General features: G+C 42.4%; 1 protein-coding gene across 3 annotated transcripts in view; it reads left to right on the top strand.

Moving 5' to 3' along the window:
* EPHA4 (EPH receptor A4) overlaps positions 1 to 22372 on the top strand; it is a 99211-nt gene extending 76839 nt beyond the window's left edge. Inside the window, exons 9-19 of one of the 3 annotated variants that reach the window (XM_080603722.1) lie at positions 3045 to 3103; positions 3911 to 4024; positions 4205 to 4390; positions 8215 to 8276; positions 8819 to 9028; positions 11591 to 11740; positions 14140 to 14333; positions 16680 to 16835; positions 17123 to 18028; positions 20067 to 20665; positions 21251 to 22372. In XM_080603722.1, coding sequence (XP_080459848.1) covers positions 3045 to 3103; positions 3911 to 4024; positions 4205 to 4390; positions 8215 to 8276; positions 8819 to 9028; positions 11591 to 11740; positions 14140 to 14333; positions 16680 to 16835; positions 17123 to 17237 — 1246 coding nt within the window. In that variant the 3' untranslated portion in view covers positions 17238 to 18028; positions 20067 to 20665; positions 21251 to 22372. Of the gene's footprint in view, positions 1 to 3044; positions 3104 to 3910; positions 4025 to 4204; positions 4391 to 8214; positions 8277 to 8818; positions 9029 to 11590; positions 11741 to 14139; positions 14334 to 15123; positions 16649 to 16679; positions 16836 to 17122; positions 18029 to 20066 lie in introns of those variants that run through there. The other 2 variants (XM_080603721.1, XM_080603723.1) reach the window with 2 other exon arrangements.
* Positions 22373 to 26649: the final 4277 nt, after the last annotated feature.

The raw sequence follows: 26649 nt of genomic DNA, 5'->3' as shown, positions 1-26649 counted from the left end.
CAGCAGAATTTGTCAACAGACTTTGCCTTCAGGCAGCTCAAGCTGTTTGGGTCTGTCCTGCGACCATGGTGTTTGTGTCAATGTGAGAACTAAGCTGCCTAAATGTTAGTTTAAATTTACTGAGGTTAGGACGGGCATAACCATACAGCAGGATGCAGGAGAGGTAGCAGGAGCGTTTCTAACCCCTACCCTGTAGTAGCACAGAGTAAAATAACAGTGACAGAGTTTTAAAAGATTTGGGAAAGTGTAAAACAGTAAGCTGCTTTCTGGAGGGGTTTGGCTGGAGTAAGTTGGCCCTACAGATTCCTTTGGTCATCCAAGAGTTACCATCAGAAATTCTGATTGATAGGTTGCTTTACCTTCTGCTCCATACAGGGAGCTGAACATGCTTCTGCTCCCGGTTGTGGCTCAGCACGCCCCACCAGCTGGGTGCCCGAGCACTGCAGCACCTCCAGCCCTCTTCTTTGGGGTGGAGAAAGCGGCAGCATGGGCTGTGGGGCACGGGCTCCATGCTGCTTCACCTCAGTGTGTGCTAATACCCTCTGCCGTTACCTCCGGCTGGGCAGAGGCCTTCCCCTCCTTATCTCCAGGCCCCACCTGTGGATTTCCCTATGTCTCTGACCCCTGCAGCTTCTGAAAGCTTCTGTGTTCTTTTCCTGAATACGGCTATTTAATCACTCTTGCCCAAATCCCTGTAATTACGGAATTCAAGCCTGTGACAAAGGCTCCCTTCTGCCATTCAGGTGAGGTGCCCCGAGCAGCCGCGGCCCCGCGGCCGGGGGACAATGGCAGGCAGGAGTGGCCTGCCCCAAGCCAGGCAGGAAAGGTCAGCAGGTGACAGGGGCAGAGGTGGAAGCAGGTAGTTAGTTTGGAAGGTATTATTTAAAGTTAATAAGCTACAATTATATTGCTTGAACAGCAATCCCTTTGTTTCCCTCTGCTTTTTGCATGTCTTTGGGTTTTAGTGGGGGAAGGTTATTTTTATCTGTTGTTAGGGTGATTTTACTTTTTAGAAATAAGATTAAAAGCATTTTTACCTACTTAAAATGCATTCATGCAAAGCCATTTGTGTTTCATTTTCCCATCTGTATCTGAAGACTAATAATATGAATTTGAAGGGGTCCTGCTTAAATTGCGGGATCTTTTTTTCTTCTTTTTTTCCTTCTTTTTTTCTTTCCTCCGAGAGAAGTTATGTTGTACCTGAAACCCTTTCTGCAATCCCCCCTAAGCTGACTTAGCCCTGCATGGCACTGGGTGAGATTTCTCCTCCTAATTCAGGTCAGGCACTGGGAGCAGAACGTAGTCCCTCAGTTTCACTCAGCTCTTTTATACCAGAGCCGTAAGTCCTCAGGCAAAAAAAAAAAAAAGGTTTAAATTGGTGTTTGGATCCAGTGTGGTTTTTAATAAGGCTCTTCTTGTGATTTGGCGCCATTTGTGTTTAATTGACTTTCATCAAGAAAAAAAGCTCCCAACCACTTATGGTTGGGTATGTACCTGCTTCTTATGTCTGAACACAAGTCCTGTTGATGATGTTGGGAGCTGCGAGGCTTGGTTCAAAGATCACGTAGTCTTCACATGTTGAACTGGATTTTTTCCTTCTGTTCATGTGCAATTTATAGTTTTCATTACTAGAATAGTGTATTTAATCCCCAACACTAAAGGGTTGCAAAGACAAAAGCTAGGACGTGGCCTTTCAGCTGAGAGTGGCGGGAAGCTGCTGTTCCCTGCAGGCCGGGCAGAAGGCAGGTGAAACCAAGGCTCTCAAAGTCACATGTTTTCTCCAAATTTTAACCTCTTAATCTCGCATCTGCCGGTAGGTCTTTCTCTCACCTATTCTCATTTTTCTCCTCTACCTATTCACTGTTTTCAGAGGTCTAACCCAGTCTCGGCCTGGGGCCCCAGCAGACCTGGTTAGCTCCTGCCCTGCTCCAGGCAGCAGGTTGCGCATTGCAGGCACCACCGGTCTCACCGTCCTTCCTCTGGGCTTGGTTTCTCTTCCTTCCCTCTTCCTCACTCCAACCCAAACTCTTGTCAGTGGCTAACTGGGGTCTGATGTGCTGGGAGATTTGCTGTTGACTTCCATAGGGACAAGGAAGCTGAGGAGTAAACAACAACAAGCCCTTCTCTTTGGCAATGTCTGTTTTTGTGCCTGGTTCTGAATTTTCCATGAATACGCAAAATCAAATCTCTACATGTACATACCGTTAGATTTTGGGCAATCCCAATACACATTTGTTTGAGCTACATATCCTCTCTATTGGATTAACCTCTTGCATTAGCTTTTATGAATGCAGCTTGTCCACTGAAGTTTAAAGCTGGACTAATTAACTATGTAACTGGATACAAAATCATGTGTGTACTTGTAGAAATAATAATCTATAGAATTAACATACTACACTGTATTATTGTGTCCAGCTCAGGCTTAGTAGAGGAGCTCTGACATCAGGAGTTCTTTACTCCCCTCAGTTGTGCAGTGATTAAAAGAACAAACAAAATCCTCAGGATCTGCATTTTTGATGGTCAGGGTTTTTTTTTGCTACCACCCTGATTTCTGCGTTAATAGACTGCTTCCACCTTTAAATTTGCAGTTAAAGAAGAGTGTTGGTATTGGCATTTGCCTAATTGGGTTTGAAAATCAATCTACCAAAGCACCTCAGTCGTAGCATCTAATTCTATATAAGTTCATGCTAAAAAGCAATTTCTGTGAAAAATACTTTTTTCACAGTATTGCAAATGTGCATTTGAAGAAAAAGTAGCAGGAACACAAGCTTTCTTTTCTTTGTTTAAATGCCGAGATGCAAATATGGAGATCTGTGTTTCCCCTAATGCTTTGTTGATGCCAATAACACTTAGAGCAGTTTGAGGAGAGGAGTCTCCTACCCTTCTGGAAAGTGTAAGTTGTGTCATGGGCTGTTGTAGGGGAGCTGCCAAGCACAGGTTGTGGCAGGTGCAAACAGCTCGAGTCTCGGCAGGTTAAGAAGACAGAGCTTGTCTCAAAGTAAGATATTTATTTTGAACTGTAATGTTCTTTTTTGTTCTGACAGGCGCAGTAAATACAGTAAGGCTAAGCAAGAGGCAGATGAGGAGAAACATTTGAACCAAGGTAAAAAGGCAGTGGTGCTTGGTGTGTTTTTTTTTTTTGGTTCGGTTCACAAAACATGTTCCATGTTCAGATGCTTGGCAAATAAGAGATAACATTCCTCATGAGATGAATATGTTTCTGTTTTCCTTGCTTCCCACCATCCTGCTTCAAAACTAGGCACTTTAGTAACAGGGGCAATAGAAGCATCTGGGTAAAATTTTTGAGTTGGGAGAAAGGTCCATGGAATTTTTCAATTATTCCTTTCCACTGAAAGATTTCTATTTCTATGAAAAATCATGCTATCTAGGCTGTCTAGGCATGACTTTTCACCACAATATTCTGCAGAGGCAGCTTTTGGATGGACCAGAGGCAGTCCTGCAGGAAAGGAAATGCGAACTTTGCTACCCTATTTCCAGGGCTGAATCCTAGTGTTACTTCCATCCCACTTATCCGCTTACTAAAACTATTACCTGAGCTCTTGGATCCCAGAAAGGAAATGTGATATCTTTTATTCTCACAGGTCTATAGCCAGGCTGTTGGCCTGGCAGTGATTGATGGCAATGACTTGTGAAATTCATTTATTGGCAAAAGGCTGTTTCCTTACGTCAATATTGGGAAATATTAAAGGATGACATTAAAAAAAAAAAATCACGTTGAGGAAAAAATACATTAAGGCCTTCCTTCTTTCATCAGTCATTCCTGGCTTACAGTACATTTTTATTGTGCACTCTCTTTGCTGTTGTATATCATTAAGGCTTCAGTCTCATATGTTATGTGTTCAGCAGCATGTAGATCAGTGACTTCAAATAAAACATTTCTGCCTTGCAGGTGTTAGAACATATGTGGATCCTTTTACATATGAGGATCCAAATCAAGCTGTGAGGGAATTTGCCAAAGAAATTGATGCCTCCTGCATAAAGATTGAAAAAGTTATTGGTGTGGGTAAGTGCCAGAACTTTTGCATTTTTTGCAGTAAATATAGTTTAAAATTTGCTTTTAGGAAACGTGGGATCCTGTGATCTTTGTATGACGGTTTCCCAGAATGAACCGATTTAACATTTTGACAGTACAAACATGTGCTTCATGCTCATGATCATGGATTCTTGTGCCTTTTTGCTTAAGGGGAATTTGGTGAAGTATGCAGTGGACGTCTCAAAGTACCAGGAAAAAGAGAGATCTGTGTTGCTATTAAGACTCTAAAAGCCGGTTACACTGATAAACAACGGAGGGACTTCCTGAGTGAGGCCAGCATCATGGGACAATTTGACCACCCCAATATCATCCACTTGGAAGGAGTAGTTACTAAATGTAAGTAGGTCATTTTCATGACATGGCCAATTTAGAAGTCACTGAGAAATAAAGTCTGTGGGTGTTTTTTTTTTCTTTTGTTTTGTTGTGTTTTTACCCTCTTTCCTGTGAAATGACAGATGGAACAGATCCACTGATAGCTAATAGGAGGAAATCAGTGTGGGACAAGTCATTAATCTCGTTGTCAGCTATAAATGGGTTTATGGTTTCAACTGATACTCTATCTGTAGGCAGCTTGTACAAGATTTTGTAGGGGGAATTAATACAGCAGGGGTTCACATTTTTTTTTCCTTTTTGCTATGCCAAGCAGGCATCTTTCACATCTTTGCTAGTCTGAGCTGATTGTTACAGGATAGGCAAAAGCAGATGGTGAGCAAAGAATTTAAAATAGTTGGGAGAAAAATCCCAAAACAAAACTACGGAGTCATATGTTTAAGGTGCAAAGCACAGATGTAAGGAGCAAGCCTTTGAAATGAAGTATTCTGTTTTAGTATGAAACTTTCTTATTTGTTTTTTTTCTGATTTACAGGTGTGATAATTTCACTTTGCAGAAATTACTTGGCTTATTTTTTTTGTTTGGTGGTTTGATTAAATTTTTGCTTTATTTATTTATTTATTTATTTTTGTTTAAGTCTGTTAGCATTCACTGTGCCATGAACCCTGCCTTAGAAAGACAACGACAGAGCTTACCGGATGCTGTTTCCAGGCTTGAACTGAAAATACACCTGTGAGACAGATGCACTTGGGTCTGACTTGATGAAACACCACTGAAATGATGTAGTTATTGTCCCTACTCCGACCGCACTAGGTAGCGTGTTGGCAAAGCCTGACACTGGTTGCTAATCCTAAGAGACCCTTTGCATATAGGGGTTTGTTCTCAGGGCAGAAAGAGCAAAAAGAAAGCAGACAGTGAGCTTGTGAGCTGCTGTTAGAGCAGGAGCTGGTTGCTTACTCTACCACGTAACGTTTCTGGACATCTCACCCCTCTAACAGTTGTGGAAAGGGGCTCGTATTGAGTGTCACTGTTTGGTTTTCAAGATAAATTCTGCTAGGGAAAATAGGTGCTTGGGTTTCTTTTGCCTGTCATTTACTGAAGGCCTCCCTCAAAACTGAAATTTAAAACAATGCTCTGTTTAAATTTTTCAGGTCTGATTCTCGTCTCTCTTTTGTTGTTGTTGCTGTAACAAAGAGGGGGTGTTTGTGGTCAGCTCACAGTGTTTGCTGCAGGCAATGATTTTTGAAGCACCTCTGTAAAAGCAAGGCAACATGGGAATCTTTATGTTGAAAACCCACTGAGGCTTGAACCCCCTTAGCTATTACAGCTTTAGCAGTTATAAATGGCTGTATGCATTTGCATAATGCAGTTGTCACTGAATTAAAATGATTTGAAATTTTCACCGAGGAGGTAGCAGCCTGACCCAAGAACGCTTCATTGCCTGGCTCGCAGTGAGCACTGCTCCTGCAGCAAGCCAGCTTGCTTACCTCAGAGCTCGCGTGTTTGGTAAACAGGGCTACTTAAGAAGACATTTATCTCAATTTCTCCATAGGTTTTCTGAATGCTGTGATAAATGAATGCATTTAATAAACTGAAAATTAAAATGTGAGATAAATAGTGGAGTAGGTGGGGGTTGAGGGGAGAGAGGCAGCAAAAAACCGTGAATACATTATTGGCTGCTAGTCAAGTACTTTAATAATTGACTCACTGATGGTAACTTCTCCTCTCTCTTTCCCTCTTCTCTGCTAAAGAAGTGCCTGAGTAATGAAATTATGTGTTAATGCACTGAAAGAGTCTCCCTTTCTTCCTTTCTATGTTGACATAGTGTCTTTTGATTGAGGAAGGTTAATTAAAACTCATTTAGCTCTATTTGTTCAGTGGAAGCATTCCGGTCACAGTTGCAAAGGATAAATGAAACAGTGACACATGCAGATTTGGTTGGAGTTTTCTTTCTTTTTACCAAAGAATGCTGGCAAAGGTGAATTAGAGAGAGGATATTATTGTACTACATCTCTGTCCTTAAGGATGCGAGTACTCAGCCAAGGTCACTAAGCCCTACATCCAGAATAGTTTGCTTTATGCCATACTGGCTCTCCCCTACTTTGTTCATGCAAGTCAGAAAGGGTTCAGCTGCCAGACTGGCATTTCACAGGCACACCAGTTTGCTTGTGACCAAAACACTAAGATTTTTGATACTGGTTGGAAAGGGGAAGGAGAATCGGAACAGTAAGTGGCCTGCAAAGGCTAGATTGGAACTGGAAAGGTGAACTAAATTAATGATTGGTGAAGTAAGTGATGTGTCTCACATATATGTTGGTCTAAGTGAAATGATGTAAAACCAGTCAGTAGTCCTTGTAGTACATAGTTTTCTAACCCCCCCAAAAAGAAGAAAAGGACTGCTTCAAAAAGGGAAATCCCTCAAAAATAAAGGGAAAATCATCTTGACGAAAAACTCACTGAGATATAAATGAGGATGGGAACTTTCAGTGCTAAAATATTGCATGTTTTCAAACCGTGTTGTTCTGGAGCAAAGACTTGCTGGTGACAGTAGCATGGAAAAGCTGAGCAGTTCTGAAAAGTGATGCCAAGACAGAATTGAGCTATGTGCAGTCTGTGATGTGTCCGTTGATCCCTTCTGTTTTCATAATGTTTTCGTCTTCAGAGCTGCCACAGAAAGTACTAGAGAAGCATTTTTCTTGGTCAGTGCCTTTTATATCAGAAGAAACTTGCTAGTTCGAGTAGCTAAAGCAAACAACTGGGTTGCCATGCCAGCCTGGTGTTGATGATAAGGTGATCCCCTGACTAAAGGTGGGCTTAACAGTGCTCATCTTGGGACTGGGCTTCTGCCATTCTGTCTTTGACAAGTCACTTACCTTCTCTACTCCCATTGCTCACTTTTAGAATGGAGATGATACTGGATCCTTTTCTGCAAATACCCAGATGCTGAATATGGAGCATAATGAACCCCTTGAAATAATTAGCGTTACTTGTATGTACCTAAATGCTTCCAGTTTCAGCACTGTATGACTTTGTGAAGCACTTGAGGCAACATCAAGCATTACTTAGATATCTGCTGTTATTTATAGGCAGCAGAGTGGCTAGAAAGCATCCCCATGTCAGCGAAGTTGCATCACATTTCTCTTCAGATTGCCCAGGCTTGGTTCTCTGTATTGCAGAGGGGAAAGCTGAGTGCTGCTGAAGCATCTTAACTCATGTGACACAATTCATTGAATCATTTATCCTGTAGTTGAATTCATGAGGCAAATGGCTTTGGCTTTTTTATAAATAACGAGAGACAAAGGATACAGACTTGAGACAGAGAAAGTTGAGAGGAACAGTTTGTATTTTGCACTCTTGTCTTCGAGTACCTTGTAGCTGCTGACAACTTCTAACTCGCCTAAAGCGTTGATCTTTTGAAAGAGAGGGAGACGAAAGCGTTCATGAATTCCATTTTAGAAAAGGAAAGCTTTCTAGTCTGTAAGCAATTTAATTACACTAAAGATTTTTGTCAAGTTCGAACAGATCTTTTTTTCTGAGCTCTCAATTATCAATTCATGTATTCCTTAGAGACCAGGAGCCACTTTAGTTAAAGACCTTGTCAATGAGTCAGACAAAGGGTTAACCTTCCAGATGGGGCTCTTTGAATGTTCCCAACCTATAATATTTCTTCTCTTGCTCCCCACAGCTGAGGCATAAGCTTGGTGCTTTTCAAATTAAATGAGATTGTGCAAGACAGGTGTCTTGGCAGTAAAATCATGTGCAACCCATTTTTATCCCATTAACATCGGTGTTCATCAAGAAATTGTGTTTTTCTTTCTGTGAACTCTAGGTAAACCGGTAATGATCATAACTGAGTACATGGAGAACGGCTCCTTGGATGCCTTCCTCAGGGTAGGTGATTTCTTCATAATAAGCTAAAGAGATTTTATACTGGGAAATGTCTTATGGTTTCTTATTCTGGTTCTGGTTTGCCGAGGGATACTGAAAATTCAGCTTTCTAAAAGGAATTACGTTTGTACTTGGGAAATTCTTTCTCTTTTCTGGTGTTGTTCCTATCAAAAACACAGAGTAAATGCAATGTGGATGAATACAGAATAAATGTGATGTTTAAAATAGCAGGGTCTTAAATAATCCATGTTTAATGGGAACAGATTTGATTTCTCCATTTTTGAAAGCATTGCAATGCTATAGACTCATTAAAACTGGATATATAGCAACCCAGATACTGCATCAGTGGAAGCTGTGACAAAATCTCTGAGTTTGTACTTTACGGGTGAATTATAGACGCTAGTCAGGAGAGTGGGGACATAACATTGCATTTTATTTGGGAGAAGATGAGGATCCAGCGATATTCTCTTGGCCAATTTCAGCAATGGCAATAATGTAGCTTTTAGCTTAATGCTATGTGATTTTCTTCCTTTCCCCATACACAGAAGAATGATGGCAGATTTACAGTAATCCAGTTGGTAGGGATGCTTCGTGGCATTGGCTCAGGAATGAAGTATCTGTCTGACATGAGCTATGTGCATCGGGATCTAGCTGCTCGAAACATACTAGTCAACAGCAACTTGGTCTGCAAAGTGTCTGACTTTGGCATGTCCCGTGTCTTGGAAGATGACCCCGAGGCAGCTTATACCACACGGGTAAGGAGGGAGAGAAAACGTCCAGTGGGTTTTCTGATGTTTGTGTCTGACTGTGTGAGAGGTTACAGTGGTTTGTTTTAAAATAATCTCAGTCATAAAGTTAAACCTATATCACAGCATAAAAATAAACATTGGCCCAGACTCCATAACTGCTATAAATTGATGTAGTGTTATTGCTCCATCAATGGCTACATCAGTAGTTCTTCTCTGAGATTGTGACCCATGTACTCATCTGGTTTCCTCAGTGTGCTAGGAGTGCGTGATAAGAATCTGATGCCAGAAATTAGAGCCTGGGCTTCTATTCCTTCTGATATCTACACATACGCATAATTATTTGCAACTGGCTAGTCCCAGTGAGGTTTCATACAGCAAGTCTAGATGTGCTACCAAAAAATAGAGTTAAAAATAAATAAGTAAATAAATCAATTTTTGCCCATCACAAAGCTCATCTCGTAACTTTGACTCCAAATAATTCGGGCTGGGAATAGTGTGGGGCCTGCATTCCCAAGTTTGGAGGTGATAAATGCTTTTGCCTCACTTTTTGTTTGTTTATTTGTTTGTTTCTTTCCTGTTTTGTCTATATTTCCCTGCATCCCACTAATTTTGCTAAGCCATTTTAATATGCTGCATGTGGAGTAGTGCTAATGCAAGTACTTCTGGGCACAGAACAACATCTCGACTGTTACCAGCCTTTGTACCAATACCTCTGTAATTAACATGTGCGTGGAAAAAAATCTCAGTTTATTAAGTCTCTTTTTTAAATTGCTTATTTTCTTCATTTTTAAATATCTGCCGTTCTCCATCTGTTCTCCCTAGCGCAGAGTTTGTTTGCAGCATTCACATTTTGCAGTTTAATCCCAGCACACATCCTTTAATGGATTCACATTCATTACAGGGAAAGATAGACTTGTGTACTATTAAATGCTGGGCAACCTTGGTATTTCTCACTTTTAAGGATGGCAAGTGGAAAAAGCAGAAGCAGAGGTCTGGAAAGCTGTATTCGGGGAAATCAAAGTTTAGTCAAACAAAAAGACAAGAAAGAAATGATTGAAAAGCCTCCCTTTGAATTTAGTGAGTGCAGATACAGTATTATGTTTGTTCTCGAGTAAACTAGAGGGAATCAATGCAATTTGCATTACAGTGCATTGTCTTCATTTGGTATCAGCAATGAAGGATCAGAAAAATTTGGATAAACTCCACTGTACTCAAACAGCTAAATAAAAGGAGCTTATTGACAATTTTTAGAATGACGACCATTTATAAACAATGTCTACGCATCTGTGTCTGAAAGGGGGAATAGAGCTTTTTCATAACCAGAAACGATGCAGTCAAATGCAATTTTGAAAGCGTCCTTTCTTAAGAGAATGGTGCGTTTTGCTCCCCGTTAGTAATATCTCATTAAAGTGATAACATCCTGTAGCCCCATGAGGCACTTACTGCTACGAACTGATTCACAAAGGGACTGATGCAAAGGCCAAAGGAGCCAGACGAAGGACCCCTTTTGATTTCAGTTGGCTTTGGAACAAGTCCATATTAAACACTTGAGAGAGATACTAGGACAATTAAGCATGCACATGCTGCACTCGGTTTTGGATAAAAACTATCTACAGGATTGCTGAGAAAAAAAAATGCCAAAATAAACTTAATCAAAAAAGCATGAAAGCAAATGAAAAAAATAAATGAAATCTTTGTTTGGCTTAAGTCATTCCCCAGATGAAACTGCAGGAAACCAAAAGCTCAATTAAAAACACCTTGTATATTAGCATAAACAAGAGGAGAAATCTGTGGCCTGGGATCACTCAGCTAACGCAAAATCGGATAAACAGGATGGAGTGAACTCCTTTTAAAGCAGTGCAGGACCTCAGTGGCCCGGGTCAGGTGCCCAAGTGTTCTTACTTGTTTGGAAAGAAGTACTGTAACAAGAGGCAGCTCTCTCCAACAGGTATCAAAAGTAACTCTGCAACCTGGTCTGGTGTGGTACTCCTCCCAGCCGGACTGGGAGAGCCCAGGGGCTTGCTTGCCTTCTCACATCTCTGGTAGGAGCTGGGACATTGCCCATGGGAAACACCACAGTATTCATAAATCTTTGCAGTTTATCCTCTCTTTATTTTACCTTTTTGAAAAGCAAAACGTTTATAATCCCATTTCTTTCTGAAACAGGCCAAACAGGTCAGACAGGCAAGCAAGGAAATAGCAATTAACAGCATATACTTATTTGTTTTGTCAACCAAATCTCTGAAATACACTGTACAACTCCTGGCTTTTTCTCATGCTTCAGCATTGCCCTAAGCAGAGATCTTGTAGAGGACTGATAAAAACACACTTAACAATGTACTGTTTCCCCTCCATGTGACTAAAGAAAACAGATGGGCAGCATTGCCTCCTGGTTGGATGTGACAGTTTTATGGCACGGAAAGGGAAAGTGAAGGCCTTTTAAAGAATAATCTGGAATTGCATACAGGAAACCATTTTGTATTTGTAATGGCAATGTAGAACAGTGTCAGCCACGCACATGACTGGGTCAGTGACTCACTAGCCTGCGGTTTCTTTTATTTGTGACAGGGTGGCAAGATCCCTATCAGGTGGACTGCACCAGAGGCAATTGCCTACCGTAAATTTACATCGGCGAGTGATGTGTGGAGCTACGGCATCGTCATGTGGGAAGTGATGTCCTACGGAGAGAGGCCTTACTGGGATATGTCCAATCAAGATGTGAGTTTCCCTCTGAGGCTTCCTCTTCCTTTTCTCTCACTTTCTTCCCCCACACTGTTATCTTTTTCTGTAGATGTTCCCTGATGTGTTTCTATGTCTGTTGCTGTGCAGTTATAAAACACTCCAGGTTTTTAAAAGGTTATCATGAGTGGTGGATTCATTTTCCCAGGGAACCTCTCCAGAGTAAAGAGTTCCCTGAATACTTCAAGTGTCGTCTGTGGTAAGGGAATAGGGGATTCTCTAGTTAGGATCTAACTTGTGCGCATATCTTTCTTCTATTCTTTTTTTAAGGAAAATTATTAATCAGTTAAAGAAAACAGAGGACAGAGGAGAATGGAGAAAAGAGAAATGAATGTATTTAAACTATTAGATCATAACACTGTAAAGAGAAGGAAAAGTTGAATATTGATTCTAAATCTCAAGTTTATTGAAAATCTATATGAAAAAAACACTTGAATTTAATGGGGTTTCCTATTAGTAGTTAATTCTTCAAACCCCAAAATACTTGTAATTCTTCCAGATAATTTTATTTCTTGTAGGAAATCTGAAACAACACATCCAAAATCCAATTCTGATTATCAGAGCATCCTTGTGACAATTGCATAGGTGCCCCCTGAGGACATTAAAGAGCAGCTTTCCTAAATGACCGTTCTTAAATTATGTATGTCCTGTTTAAGTGTACCATCTGGACTACTTCAGTGTATTCCAAGAGGGACCGCACACAATGGCTGCTATTCCAGAAGAATATTTAATAATAATACTAATAAGAGCTTTTGCTAATAGATTTTTTATTAAATTAAAAAAAAATCCAGTGGAAATGAGACATAGATTATCCATAATACTTTTCCCATGGAATTTGCAAACATACAAAGGAAGAAAAAAATGTTAATCTGAATATATATGGTCACGGGAGTGGTTAAGTCATTTTACAAGTCATCTGCTTTCTTATGTAGAGCCGAACATTTTCAAAGAGTGTCTAGATGTGATGGCATTTAATCTAAACAGGGGGATGTAATTTTAATTTCCTTCTGATGTGAAATGTCTCTTCTGGCACCCAATCTTGCCTTCCTTTGCTAAGAGGAAGTCATCAAGACTTAGCAAGAAAATAAAACACCAGATGTGTCTGAGTTATATCAGGCATGTCTACACAACACAGTGGAGCTCAGTGCAAAAACCACGGAGCTAACATACTAGGCTGATACACACTGCTAATGTGCAGTGCTAGACCATGTCAAACAGCTAGTCTGAAGAGGACAATCAAAGCCAACAATACTGTCTTTGCATCCCCTTTTTAGTACCTGGCGTAGACATACCATGTTTTTTCTCCTTAACAGCAGTGAAAGCCGTGCTTTCACAACAAAGCAGAAGTGGATTTGAAATTATTCTCCATGTCTGTTGAATAAAGAGGAGGCAAAAGGATCTTCTTACTTCCTGAATTTGTGAAAACCACTTTGTGGTCACTGATTAGCTGCTAATAGTGCAAGCATTTTCCCCCCACTCTGTTCTCCCAGTGGATTTTCGCCACTAATTGGACAAGACCAGAACGAGGGAATTTAGTGCAATTCAGTCCCTGTGCACTCTTGGTCTTTAGTCTCTTGTTGAATCCTGCCAGGAAACTCATATTGATTAAGGCCTGAAGGCTTCTCAGCAAGTCCCTGTCATCTCAGAATTGAGCCCTGGTCATGTCCCATTCTCCTGAGAGAACTAACAAGCCATCAAAGTACTGAGCTCTGGAGCTGTCTCTGGAGGGTTCGAAATGCCAGCAGCTTGCAGTTTTTCTGGATCCTATTAAGTATGAGTTGCATAAGTGAGCTGCTGCATAGGACTACAGTAACTTTTTTGGTAAAGTTGCACCAAAGGGTTCCTATCTCTGCATTTCTTTGAAACGCACAGTGGTGAGCAAACAAGTTCTCTACAGGCCTGTATTACTGACAGAGATGAGCTAGCCCAGGAGAAGAGGAAGGAGGGGATGATCTGCTGTCCCCTAAAAATGATGGGAAAATGTTCATCACCAACATAACTATGTACCCAAAATTGACGGATGTTAAAGATTTGTTGTAGATCTATTGCCTTGCCAACTTTCTGTCCATCGAGGACAGTTTTGTCTTTTTTTCTATTTTGTCTTCCATTTATCCCATGATGCTCTTTCATGGTACATTGCTGTGCGGTATCTGATGCCTGCTTTAGATGCTGTACCCTTTTAGTTTTGAACTGTTGAGGAGAAATGACAGTACTGAGACCACCAACTGCTTGAGTCTGAGTGCAATCTTCCATATTGTTTCACTTAATTGTGGATTTGTTTCCATACTTCAGATTGCCCTAGGATAAATGATACTCAGCTGGTAGATGTGAGTAGTGTCTGATGTTCTCTAATGTCTTCCTAATTGTGCCATTTGCAGGTTATTAAAGCCATTGAAGAAGGGTATCGGTTGCCACCCCCAATGGACTGCCCCATTGCTCTCCATCAGCTGATGCTAGACTGCTGGCAGAAGGAGCGCAGCGACAGGCCTAAATTTGGACAGATTGTCAACATGCTGGACAAACTCATCCGCAACCCCAACAGCCTGAAGAGGACGGGCAGTGAGAGCTCCAGGTCAGCTGTGCTTTTGTATCGGTGATGTATGGGGGAGCAGAGTGGAGGTGACAGGCAGAGCTGCAAGTCACCCAAGCTGCTGCTCCGGGATTAAAGCGTGCTCTGCCGAGCCGGGCTGCGCAGCAGGCGTTGCGCGGTGCAAGAGAGCACAGGCCGTCCTGGCACGCTGCCGAACCCAGCTGGGCACCTCAGACTGTCTTCGCTCTGTGAGAAGGAAAGTCAAATGAGCTACATCACACCAGTGCTGGCCAGGTTTTTAACGCAGTCTATGTCCTGAAAAAGTTCTGATGCGGGCAAGCCCTGTTTGCAGCATCTTTCCCTCTCCCACCTCAGTAAAAGGGCTTGAACGGGTTTCCTTAATGCAATGTAGGTAACAAGAGTGATGTGGTTTTCTGTAGGAAAAGTACATCATCAAGTTTTATAAACCCTAGATTTGTGTAGGATTTGCAAATGAGCATTATGGCATTACAGCCAACACCTTGCGGGCATTGGGAAGGTGTGGATTAATTTTTATGTGAATTTGAATTTAATTTTGTGGAAAGCCAGTTTCATGTCTCCACTGATCCCACATTACTTTTGTGTTTTGTTTTGTTTGCTGAGCCATGGTATACCTGGTACGTGCAAAAGAAGTACAGTAGGAAGGAAACTCCCAGACTTATAGAAACGACAAATCTTTGTTGGGACAGATCAGCAGTTTGTTTGAGCTAATGAAACACTGCTGAAGTAATAGGAGCTATACTAATTTACGCCAGGTTTGCTCTATTGTTTTCAAATGCCTTTGGTTTGTAAGGTGAATTTGCTTACAACAAATGTGGAAAGAAGCTTAGCAGGGAAGAAACAAAAGGAAGAGAAGAGGAAAATTTTTCAGAAGAAGAGAAGGTACAAAAAAAACTGAAAAGGCTATTTTCATTTTTTAAACTCCCAGGTCCTTTTGGGACTCTTACTTACAATTAGCATTATCAGAAGAGGGATTATTAATCCTGTGAGGCCACTGTCACCAGTTACCTTCCAAACTGCCCTAATTGCAGCGGTAGCCTGGCAAACATGTATCCGCCCTCAAGACTTAAATAATTTACATGGTGAGAATCACGATATGATCTGCTATGATAATCTGAGAATTGCCGTATGAACCTACTCCATTTTGCTTTGTTTCCAGTTTACAGGTGCTTTCTGTAAATACACGTATTTTGCAAAAGGTCAAGGCCTGTTTAAGGTCATTCCACATGCATGACTATTTTTAGATGCTTATATTTTTTTTCTTTGGAATATGAATTTCAAATTTGCATAAAACTTTATTAATATAATATATGACTTTATAAGTGAATCATAATTGTATATAATTAGGTTGCCATCATTGCTCTTGTGTTAGATAGTGTTTAGTAAGAGAGCTGTACCGAGCATTACCGCCACGAACGCAGTGCCTTAGGCAGCACATAACTCTGCTGTTGCACACCTAATCTTTGATGATGCGCGTTTTCAAACAAATTGCGAGATGATAATTGTTTGGGTTAGATAGACAGTAGTAATTTATAATGGCTTAATGAAACGGTGTGATTTAGAATATACATGAAAAAATAAATGAGATACTAATAAGTGGAGTGAATTTTGTGAAAATAATTATTTGCAAATCTGTGCAAGGCCGAATGAGAAGCACATTCCACAGTGTAAACAAAGATCAAAGCCCGCATCAGTCCGCCAGTCCTGGCACACGTGCTGGTCAGGAATGGGTTGATTAAAGAGGGGATTAACTCCCTGCTGGCCTGAGCTTGATTGAATGCACCCAGCTTGCCTGTGAACCTGGCTAGGAACAGGGCTTATCAGAACCTGCCCTGAGTTTTGCTCTCCAAACCCGTCTGTCGGGTTGTGAGCTCACCCTTCCCCTGCGCACACTTCAGTGGGGTTTCCATAGCTGCCGAGCTGAGGGCTGACACACGCAGGGTTGGCTGGTCTTCCACCCCTGCCAGTGAGATGCAGGGCCAGTCGGCCAGACGTGCCACGGCAATGCCATCTTTTTGGTGTTTGGAGTAAAAGCGTTTTCTATGACCTTTGTTGCATCTGAGGTGGAAACTAAGCAGCGTGGTGGTTCAAGTTACGTATGAAAGCAAAAATAAAAACCTAAGGTCAAGTTCATTCTTGGCAAAAGTTGGCCTATTACCTTGCACTTGCTTAAGTTCCTTGCAGTTGATCTGCTTGGCTGTCCAGAGGGCTACAAGTTTCGCTAGGCACGACTTGTCGCCCTTACTTTTCCTAATAACTTAGAATAATCATTGCAGAGACCAAAGTTGGGTTTGAAAGTCACGTTCCGGCTGACGCAGTCTGTCTGTCCTTTCACTGTTTGGCATGCAGGCCTAGCACAGCCCTGCTGGATCCCAGCTCCCCGGAGTTCTCGGCGGTTGTTTCTGTCGGTGACTGGCTCCAAGCCATTAAAATGGAGCGATACAAGGATAACTTCACAGCTGCTGGCTATACCACCCTAGAGGCTGTGGTGCATATGAACCAGGAGTAAGTACTCAGCGCTATAACAAAAAAACTGGTAAATCTGGATTTAATCAGCCTCCTTTGCTTTGTGCTGCATATCATTACGCTCATTAAAGGAATGGAATGCCTTTCATTTGGACGGAGTATAACTTTAAAATGCCTCCACAATGCCTTCACTTATTTAATTAAACATTTCTGTACATCTGCCTTGCTTTTGCTGTGTTACTTGTGGCTGACTCTTAATATTTGTCTCTGCATCAGCATCTGACCCACAGTTCTCAGCCCCCTGCTTCTTCTCTTGCTTCCTGCAGCGACCTGGCCAGGATCGGGATCACTGCCCTCGCGCACCAGAACAAGATCTTGAGCAGCGTTCAAGCCATGCGCACCCAAATGCAACAGATGCACGGCAGGATGGTGCCAGTCTGAGCCAGTACTGAATAAACTCAAAACTCTTGAAATTAGTTTACCTCATCCATGCACTTTAATTGAAGAACTGCACTTTTTTTACTTCGTCTCCTCGCCCGTTGAAATAGAGATCTGCAGCATTGCTTGATGTACAGATTGTGGAAACCGAGCGTGTGTGTTGGGAGGGGGGCCTCCAGAAATGACAAGCCGTCATTTTAAACCAGACCTGGAACAAATTGTTTCTTGGAACATACTTCTCTGTTGATCAACGATATGTAAAATACATGTATCTATATAAATATAAAGTCACATTCAAGTTTTGATGCTATGTTTGCTGCCAGATATTGTCCTTTAAAAAAAAAACAAAACAAAAAAAAAAACAGCAAAAAATTACTTTCCTTCTCCCTGTGACCTGTAGGATTACAACCATAGTGTTTTATTTGTGGGTGAAACCACAGTTGTGCGTCTTTCACTGGAATGAAGAATCTGCCCTAGGATATTTTTTGCAGACTTGATGCATCACTAATACCTTGCAGAAACCTCAGTGAGAATATCATTCGGCTAATCAGTGCCTGTCGATTAGTGATCTGCCCACTTACGGGCTTGAGACATGAAATGACCCACCTCGTGGATTACTGGGCAAAACTGGACTTCTGGGGAGATCATTGGCTGTTGTTGTGCTGTGCTGAATCCTACCACATAGAGACTTTTTGTGAACGTCTTGCCAGTAGTCAGCTGTGACAATCGTGGCTGTGGAGCTTTCGGACATCTTTGCTCTTTCAAGAAGTGATTCCCTTTGCCACATGGAGAAGGTCAGTGGAAGTACAGCATCCAACATGTTCATGGTGCTTTATTTCTTAATCTGCTAGTATTTCATCACTGTAAAAAGACAAACCAACCAACCTGTATGTTTTATTAGGGGTTCCAGAACCCAGTCTTGCTCACAAGCTGTTGCAGGCTGGGATGTGCAGACAAGGTGCAGTGAAAGTGTCTTGGGCCTCAGGCCGTTCAGTGCTCAGAGCCTGACCCCACTTCTCAGTGTAAGCAGTAGGGATGCCTTTATTTTTTGGGGTGGAAAAACCCACATGTGGATCCCATAAAAAGGAAGAGCAGTGTTTTAAAGTACGTATACACATAAGTGTTCACAGAAGGGGGACCAGGGCTTTTCCTGTCTATAATGGTAGAACCAGTATGTGTGATTCAGGAAGACCAGTCTCAGTTGCTGTCACTGGTTTTATCTGATTGGGAGTTGAAGGAAACGTGAAAGGCTCTGTGCACAGTCCACTTTAAGACCAACCCCATAGCCTGGATTATCAAAGCAGCTGTGGGTCTGAATGCCAGGCATATGCCAAGTTTGAACAGAGGAATATTTTTCACCAAATGCAGCCTCAGTTTCTTTTACCAGTGGCTGTAGGCTGCATGGCCGAGCACCCTTCTGTGAGTATGGCAAAGAAGGTGGTCCACAACTGCTGGAAAAGCTGCCTCCCACTCCTCTAAGTAGTAGATAGGAAGCCGAGTGAAAGCATCCCCTAGCTCGCTAGGTGGAGGTGACTGCTCTAGGAACGTGCTTGTCCTCGTTAGATCACATCGGACAAAGCGTTATCCAGCATTTTATCCAGAAATCCAGTTATCCGGAATTTTATTTATATTGAGGCTTCTGTAACTCTTTTTGGTCAGTGAAAGGGGACCAGAGATTTGTACATATCGGATGCCTTTTAAAGTCCTTTTGAGGACTGTATGGGTGAGATGACCTTAGAAAAGTGACAGGATCTTACGCTGTGATGGGGAAGAGGGGGACTTTTAGGATACGTGCTCCTGAAGAGACATTGCATTTCAGCTGTGCCAGGCACAATGTCAAGAAGGTGAGATTTATATTTTGATGGTGCTAAAACTGGTTCTTTGATCTGCAATATTTTGGTCCCACTTTGCACCTGACAGCAAATTCAGAAATAATTTAGCAGCTTTATATGTCAGATTCTTTTTAATGATTGCATTTATTCTAAATCCAAAACAGCTCACTCAGTTGGACAAGTCACACTTACTGCATCCACAGTGTTGCTCACATCATTTTTTGTCACTTTTAACAATAACTTGCTGATTTTAACCACTAACTCTCCCTCACCCCCAACTTTCTCAGAAAACAACTTGTTCAGATTATGGGATGCTAAATTCAGATCCTGTCATGTCATGACAGCTTAGTAAAAACTGTTCTGCAGTATTACTTATAAAAGCTTTTCCATTTGGAGAACTTTAATATTTCTTTTAAGAAACTACTTAAACCAGCATGTTTTAATGTCACGTTGCCGGGCGACATAAGAAGCAGTTACTCATTTTAAAGATCTGACACTTGTACTTTCAGCAGCAAAAAGTCTTTTGCTTAAGTGCAGAGATACATTTAAGTTTCCCCTTGCTGTAGATCTGTTGCATTCTGTTGAGATTATCTTTTACGTTAAAATAAAATACACCCAATTTTCTGGCCAATTTGAAATAATGTTTTCTTGGAGTCTAGTGACAGCCATTCAAAACACGCCAGTATTTTCTACCCAAAATGAAAAATTGTGTCCATATAAAGTGAAAACTCTGAAGGCAGCTCAGGTGCCTTACATAGCCAGTTGTAAGGTGTGTCATGGAAGCTTGACCTGCTCCCGTGTCAGCTCTTCGCCAGGGCAGGAATGAGTTCAGCTCTTTTCCATGGATGTGAATGAAGGATTGCACCAGCCGAGGAGGTGCTGGCTAGCCCAAGGTAGAGCAGCAGCTTCTGCTGGGAAACCTCAGAGGAGATACTAGGGCAGGTGTACGTGTCTGTTGTGTTGCGCGTTGGTTAAATATTTGTGTTTTCTTTTTGTGCAGGGAAATTAGATTTTGCTTTCATGGCCGCATAGCCCATCCTGATGATCATATTGAGCACGGAGGAACACAGACCAGACATGAAGCCTTCTGGATCCACAGTTGTGTCTTCCCTAGCACTGATCTTGGAAACCACGCACTGAACAGTCATTGGGCCCTGAAGAGAGCGTGACTTTTACTTTCTCTTTTTTTTTCCTTGCCACTCACTCCATTTTTGATTAATTGAAAGATAACTAACTCGATGAGGTTCAGCACCCAGTTGTCACTGGAGGAATGTACTGTGTCAAAACCCTGCAGACTTCTTGATTTTTTTTCCTCCCCTTCTGCTTTCTCTTCCTACCTTGGATTTTATTTATATATGTTGTTGTTTTCTCTCCTTATCCCCCTGGCTGTCACTGCTGCATCTCAGACGGATGCAGGTGACAGAACACTACACATCCTACCATGGACACCAGGCCAGGTGCCACAGCAAAGAACCCAGTTCCTGTGAGCTGCCTATATACATTGCTGAAGTGACATTTTACACAAAACGTGCCATTGCAGTGATATAAATATATTTTTTTTTCCTTGAATGGATAATGGATTATCATCTCCTCTGAAAGGTGCGTATGTGTGTCTGTGTGCGTGTGCGTGCAAGTCGCCTCGCGTAGAACTGCCTGTGAATGTGCCGAAAGCGTCCCTGCAAGCGCAGGAGTCCCACTGCCACGTGAGCACAGGCCAACAGCTCGTGTCTGCAGTGGTAGCAAGAACACACACATTTGAAAATGTTGAAATTTCTGTGTCTATAGATGTATTTTTAACTGCCACACTACATGTAATGAGTAGTTCTGCGGCCTGAAAGAGGGACCATTTCAAGTTAGTTTTCAAGCTGTAGATTACAGGATCCATAAGGGTGCTAAAGGTTTTCGTAAATGTTGTTTATTCTTACTAATGCCCTGTTTATGATAAAGAGCAACCAGTTTCTCAATGGCAAGTTGATGGAGGCAGCACCTGCACATCCATCTACTGGTAACCCCAAACTGCATTCTTAAGTAGCCTTTTTTATCTGCAAAGGAGGGTTTTAAAGACTTGTTGAATGCAAACAAATATATGCAATTCTTCCATTCACAGGAGCACCTTGCTCTGTGTGCAAGCTGTGAAATCTTGTAACTTTAATAATCAAAACACTTCTTTTGCTCCCGGCACAGTTAAGGAACACAGTCACAACAAGACTGTTAAGGTTTCAGTAGTGAGCCAGAGAGTTGCAACGTGTCCTGTTCCTAGCGCGCGGTGAAGTGCTGGAGGAGGCGCCTCCCGTGGCCCAGGGAGCAGTGCTGCGACTTGCTGGTGCTACCTACAGAAGCCTTCCATCTTCAGAGAATTCACTGCTAATTTACAGTAAACGAGTTTCTGAGTGGAGCCGTGCGCTAGAGCCCAGGGAGCGTGCGGGCGCTGGGGATTGGGAGCAGGGCGGGAGGTGCAACCGCGGTGCCCAGAGCAGCGCAACAAATGTCGCGGGATGGGGGCTCGCTCCCCATGGGGGGATCCGGGTGTGCTGCACTGGAAGACCATCCCCCCCAGTGGCCGTGCTGGAGAAGGAGGAGGAAGAGGAGGAGAAGGAGCTGGGCTGGGGGCAGCCAGGGCAGGCAGTGAGGGGCCACAGGCTTGGGGCACTGGGGGCCACGGCTCCAGAGGCAGCTGGGGTGAAGGGAACCCGGGGCAGCTTCACCGCTGCCCAAGATGTCATCGAGAAGACTGGCTGGCACCACAGGCCTCTGCTCGTTAAGGAATTGTCCTGCTCGCACCCCACTGGTTGATGTTTGTCCGGGTTTCTTGCTGTACTAATTTTGTGATGGATCTATGTATTAAAAAATATATGTATAAAATACAAAAGGCTGGTAAGTAACCAGTAAAGGGGACTTAAAAAGCAGTATTTTTCTTTTGTGACATTTTCATAACCAGAAAAAAAAAGAACTGAAATACTAATCAGACAAATAAAAAGAGAGTGCATTTATTTTTTTGTATCACTGCAAGTATGTTGGAATATGCAAGGACTGTGGTTAAAATTAGAATGTATGAGGCATATTATAATTTAGTTCATACTGAAAAAATCTAACAGCATTTCTTGGTTCGTGCATTTGAACGATCTCTGGGTTAGATATATAGATTTTCTATTTTGTTTTAATTTGTAATGTTTTTTCCCTTCCATGAATTTTAGGTACACATAACTTATGTCATTTATTTATGGTCTTTTATACCTAGTTTGTAAAATTGTAAAATAGCAATGCAAACATTTGCATTTGAAAATAATAAAGTAGTTGCTGTACAAACCTGAAATGGACTCTTTCTAATTGTTACATCTTTTTATTACTGTTTTATTACTTAGTGCTTATCCACAACAGATATGAATACAAAACTCGAGGTAATAACCCTGCTGTTTGCCCTGAGGGGATCAGTTTTCTTCGGGAGGTTTCAGAGGAACGCACTTCCAAAGTTCATTTACACTGCGCAACTCCCAGGTGTATCTTCAAGCACGTTACATGTTCTTGTTACTGTCCCAGGTTGTGTGGTGTGCTGAACGTTATAGAATCAGAGAATCATCTAGGGTGGAAAAGACCTTCAAGATCATCAAGTCCAACCATCAAACATACTTGTGATGTAGGAAGGATGCTGCAGTCAGGCTGACCTCGTGAACAATCTCAGTGATTTTTCCTTGGGGACCAGGTCCCGTCTCTGGGTTCTATCCCTGACAAACAAATTGCAGGACCATGAGATTGTTTCATTCAACCTCTGGGGTAGTCTGAGCTATTCTGCACCCATCTCTCCCGTTGCCTGGGCCTTGACATGGTCTCTTCTAGCTGAGGCAGTCTTGGAGGTTTTGCAGCTTCCTTTTGCAGCCTGGCTGCTGACTCGTGGCACTGCCTGCTGTGCTGGGGGTCCTGGGGCTCCTGTGGCCAGGGAGGAAGGAGAAGCTGGGGGGTGAAATGGGAACCAGAGGTGTGAGTGTCAGGGGGAGCAGAAAACAGAGGGAGCAGCAATGGCAAGGGCTCGGAGCAGAGAACTGGGGAGTGGGCGCTGCTGGGTGATGGTAACGCCTGGGCAGGTGTGTGCCAAGGGTGTGATGTCCTTAACCACCCCTCCTGCGTGGTCCTGCTTAACTGGGGGTGCACAGAGCTTCTGCCATTGTAACCACCTAGTTATGGGTGTACGCAGTTCAAAGGTAGGGCAACAAGGATGGTGGCTCTTCTAGAAATTGTGCTTAAGCTTTTGACTTGTCTGTCTGACAAATACTTTGAACCCAATTCTTTTTGGGAAGGGTTCCAGTGGAGCCGGGTTCCAGTGAAGCCAATGGAGCTGCAGCATGCAGCCTTAGTCCCCAGGAAGTCCTGCTGATGGCACTGGTTTAGCATATTTCAAAAGCTGGTTCATTGTTTCCTTCTGTACTTGAGAACACAAAGGCAACAAACTGGGTGTTTCTCTGGTGTCTTTATTTGGCCAGGCAGTGTATTAAGAGGGAATGTGTCTTGGCTGGAAAAACAGATTCCATTTCACACACACAAAGAAAAACTTGTACAAATACTTCAGCTTTATTGTGAATTGAAAGCAAAACCTGTACATCTTTTTAAGAAACAACTGTTGAAATGTCCAGCAAGAATTGGACACCGTCATTTTTCTCTCTCTGATTCCCCACTCTGTTTCCCTTCCAGTTCCCAAATCTAAGGAACCATCCTATTGAAAGTTTTTACCACAGTGGTTTCATTTTCTTCATTTTATTAAGATATTTTTATTAAGATATTTCCTTACCAACAACACGCTTGTTCTCTCTCTGCTCCTCATTTTGTCCACATACTTGCACTGTAGCATGAGGCAAGAGACTCCAGGCAGATACAAAGCACACAGAGCCACGTCTCGGTGAGGCTGCACGTCGCTGCCCATGGGCCGAGCAGGAACAGCGTGGGGAACGGGCACCGCTCCTCTGGCCACACTGGGGCTGTTCTAAGCATGTCAAGAAAAATTAAATGGGTTTTGACAATTGAAAAAAAACAACATGTTTTAAAAAGCTCTAAATCAACACGATTAAAACTAGAGCTGTGTTTGAGGCCTTGACCTCAGTTATTTCACCCTTTCTGTGTTAGGGAGTGCCCTTGGGCCATTGACTGATTCTCCATTGAATGGGTTACAGACCTCTGACGTGCCTCGTTTCTGGCAGCGGCCCTGAACATAATTCTTTGTTTACAGCAGCCTCTGAGGAAATTATATGAATATATAGACGTTTTCTTTGAAAAACAAAAATTAAAACCTGAAGTATTCCTTTCCAATCAGCTTAGTAAATGTTTTCTCCGTGGGAGGACGGAGAGAGTAGCCACAGGAACATGCTATCGTAGCTTACTTTTTTATATGTTCTAGTTAAATTCCAGTAATCTGCTGCAGATTATTAGCCTGTATCCAGACCAACAAAAGATAATGAAATCCTTGTTTTTTGGTGCTCTTGAACTTACTCCAGACTCTGTTCTATAAAACCTTGTAACCAATTAAGTGGGCTGAGGCATTTTGGTGTTCATTTTTTGAAGACTTTTTTTTTTCTTTTTTGTTTGTTTTTGTTCTGTTTTAAACGGTCAGAAGAACAAAGCCACCATTAGGAACCCCGTTCTCCTCCCATCTCTGCCAAGGTGACTTGCCTCCCCTGGGCTCAGTAACTGAAACCCCAGGGCCAGGCGCTCTGGGGCTGTTAGGCAATTACAAGCGCAGGTCCGTGACTCCTGCCAGCTTGGAATGACGGCGTGGAGCTGCTCAGCCACGGCGTGCAGCAACTCACATAACAGACTCCCACATCCCAGCTGGATTTTCAGCCTTGCTTTCAACATCTTGCTGATGAGGCTCCCCAGATGTCTCCATTACAATCACCTGGGGAGGGATGTTTCAGAAGCCAGCCATCATAGTGAGAAGCTATATAAGCGAGGGGAGGTAGGAGAACTCAGTGTCCTTCGGTAGGTGAGGGCATGAGTGGTCCCTGTCCTGGGGGATGTTCTCTGAGCTTTGCTCAGATAAAGGCCTGGGGCAGCATGAGCATTTAGGATGTTCAGCAGCTGTGGCTGGCCAAGTCATAGATGATTTGAAAATGCAGCCGTCTGAGAGGTGAGGGAGCATCGGAGCTAGACTTTAAATCCAGAAGTGCCTTAAGAACTCAGTCCTCAGCTGGGACTTTCAGCAGTGCTTTGGTTCTGGGTGTCATATCATTGCCGTGTGCCAGCGGGGTTACCTAGAAACTCAACGCTTAAAATTTCAGTACCAGAATCCCCAGGGAGGCAGGGGATTGTGCAGCTCACCTGCTTACCTGTTAATCTGTCTGGGAGTTTACCCATGACTTTCCAGCCTGAAGATTTGTATTAAATGACAAATATTATAGAGCATTTACTTCTACCTTTTTGAAAAATTGGTTAAAATTCTCCTAAAAAAAAAAAACAAAACACTTTGGAAAAAAGATGGGACGTTAAAATTTCTCCATGCTTAAAGAGGCTGCTGAGTCGACTGAAGCAGCTTAGTGTGAAGGGCCTAGAAAATGTGACCCTGATAATAGTAAGAAAATGAGGATAAAGGAGTTGATCTGGTCCCTCAGGTGGTATGAACTGATTTCACTGGAACTGTCCAGATTTGCATCAGTTTAAAGATCTAATCCTTAGCTATATGGTACGTGAAACTTTAAGGTAATTTTTATTTATTTATTTATTTAAAAAAAGAAACTGTATTCATAAGTGTTTTGGCAAAGAGGTTAAGTTGTGATAGCATGTTCAGGTTGTCCTTTATTTTTATGTGGCCATTACTCATGCAAATATTTGAAGTATATGTTTAACAATACAAAATAACGGTACCCAATAACAGACAGAAAGGCTTCTGTGGAGTCCCAGAACTCCTCTCTGTCAGCTTGGTTTTCAGGTGTATATTATGACTGCGAATAGGTTTGGTTTGACCAAATGCTTAGGACTGCAATGCAACATTGCATCCTCGGAGACCTTTCCTGTCATTTTTGCAGACTCTGAGGGTGCTCCACTCTGGTTGTTGAAGAGACAGGCCATTTCAGGACACCTCTGCATCCTTCACCAACTTCTGATCTCTGGTATGCACAGGATGGAGGAAAGAAATGGACAACTGAACAGTCCCCACATGCCATTAAGACATGACATTAAGGCATTCCTAAAACAAGTGTTACTGGCTTCAAAAACTGTCCAGAAATTTTCCTTATGCAGGTCTTGCTTCACTTCTCACCTGCTTTTGTGTTCGCACCAGGCTGCAGCCTGCTAAGAGCGGCTTTCCACTTGCCCAGGGTTTTGGAGCTGTTTTTTTTGCAGCTGCTTTATTATCTCAGCCAGGTGGAAGAGATCATCAACATTTTTTAATCAGCTCTGGAAGTGGGTGTAGTTGATCCAAGAACGAAACACATTCACGAACTGCTAAATCCAATCGCCTGTGGGTGACTGATTACTTTAAGCTTTCCTAATTGACTGACTGTGGGATTTCTGTGAAGGAGTTATTCTGGCACTCAGGAAGTCCACGCAACTGTTTCAATCCTGGGAATAACTTGCAAGTTGTGTACTAAACTGTGTTTTAC

This window comes from Anser brachyrhynchus (genome assembly GCF_964034855.1).
Source record: "Anser brachyrhynchus genome assembly, chromosome: 9".
Taxonomy (NCBI): Eukaryota; Metazoa; Chordata; class Aves; order Anseriformes; family Anatidae; genus Anser; species Anser brachyrhynchus.
The sequence above is the reverse complement of the archived record's forward strand: the minus strand, read 5'-3'. Positions and strand labels throughout refer to the sequence as shown.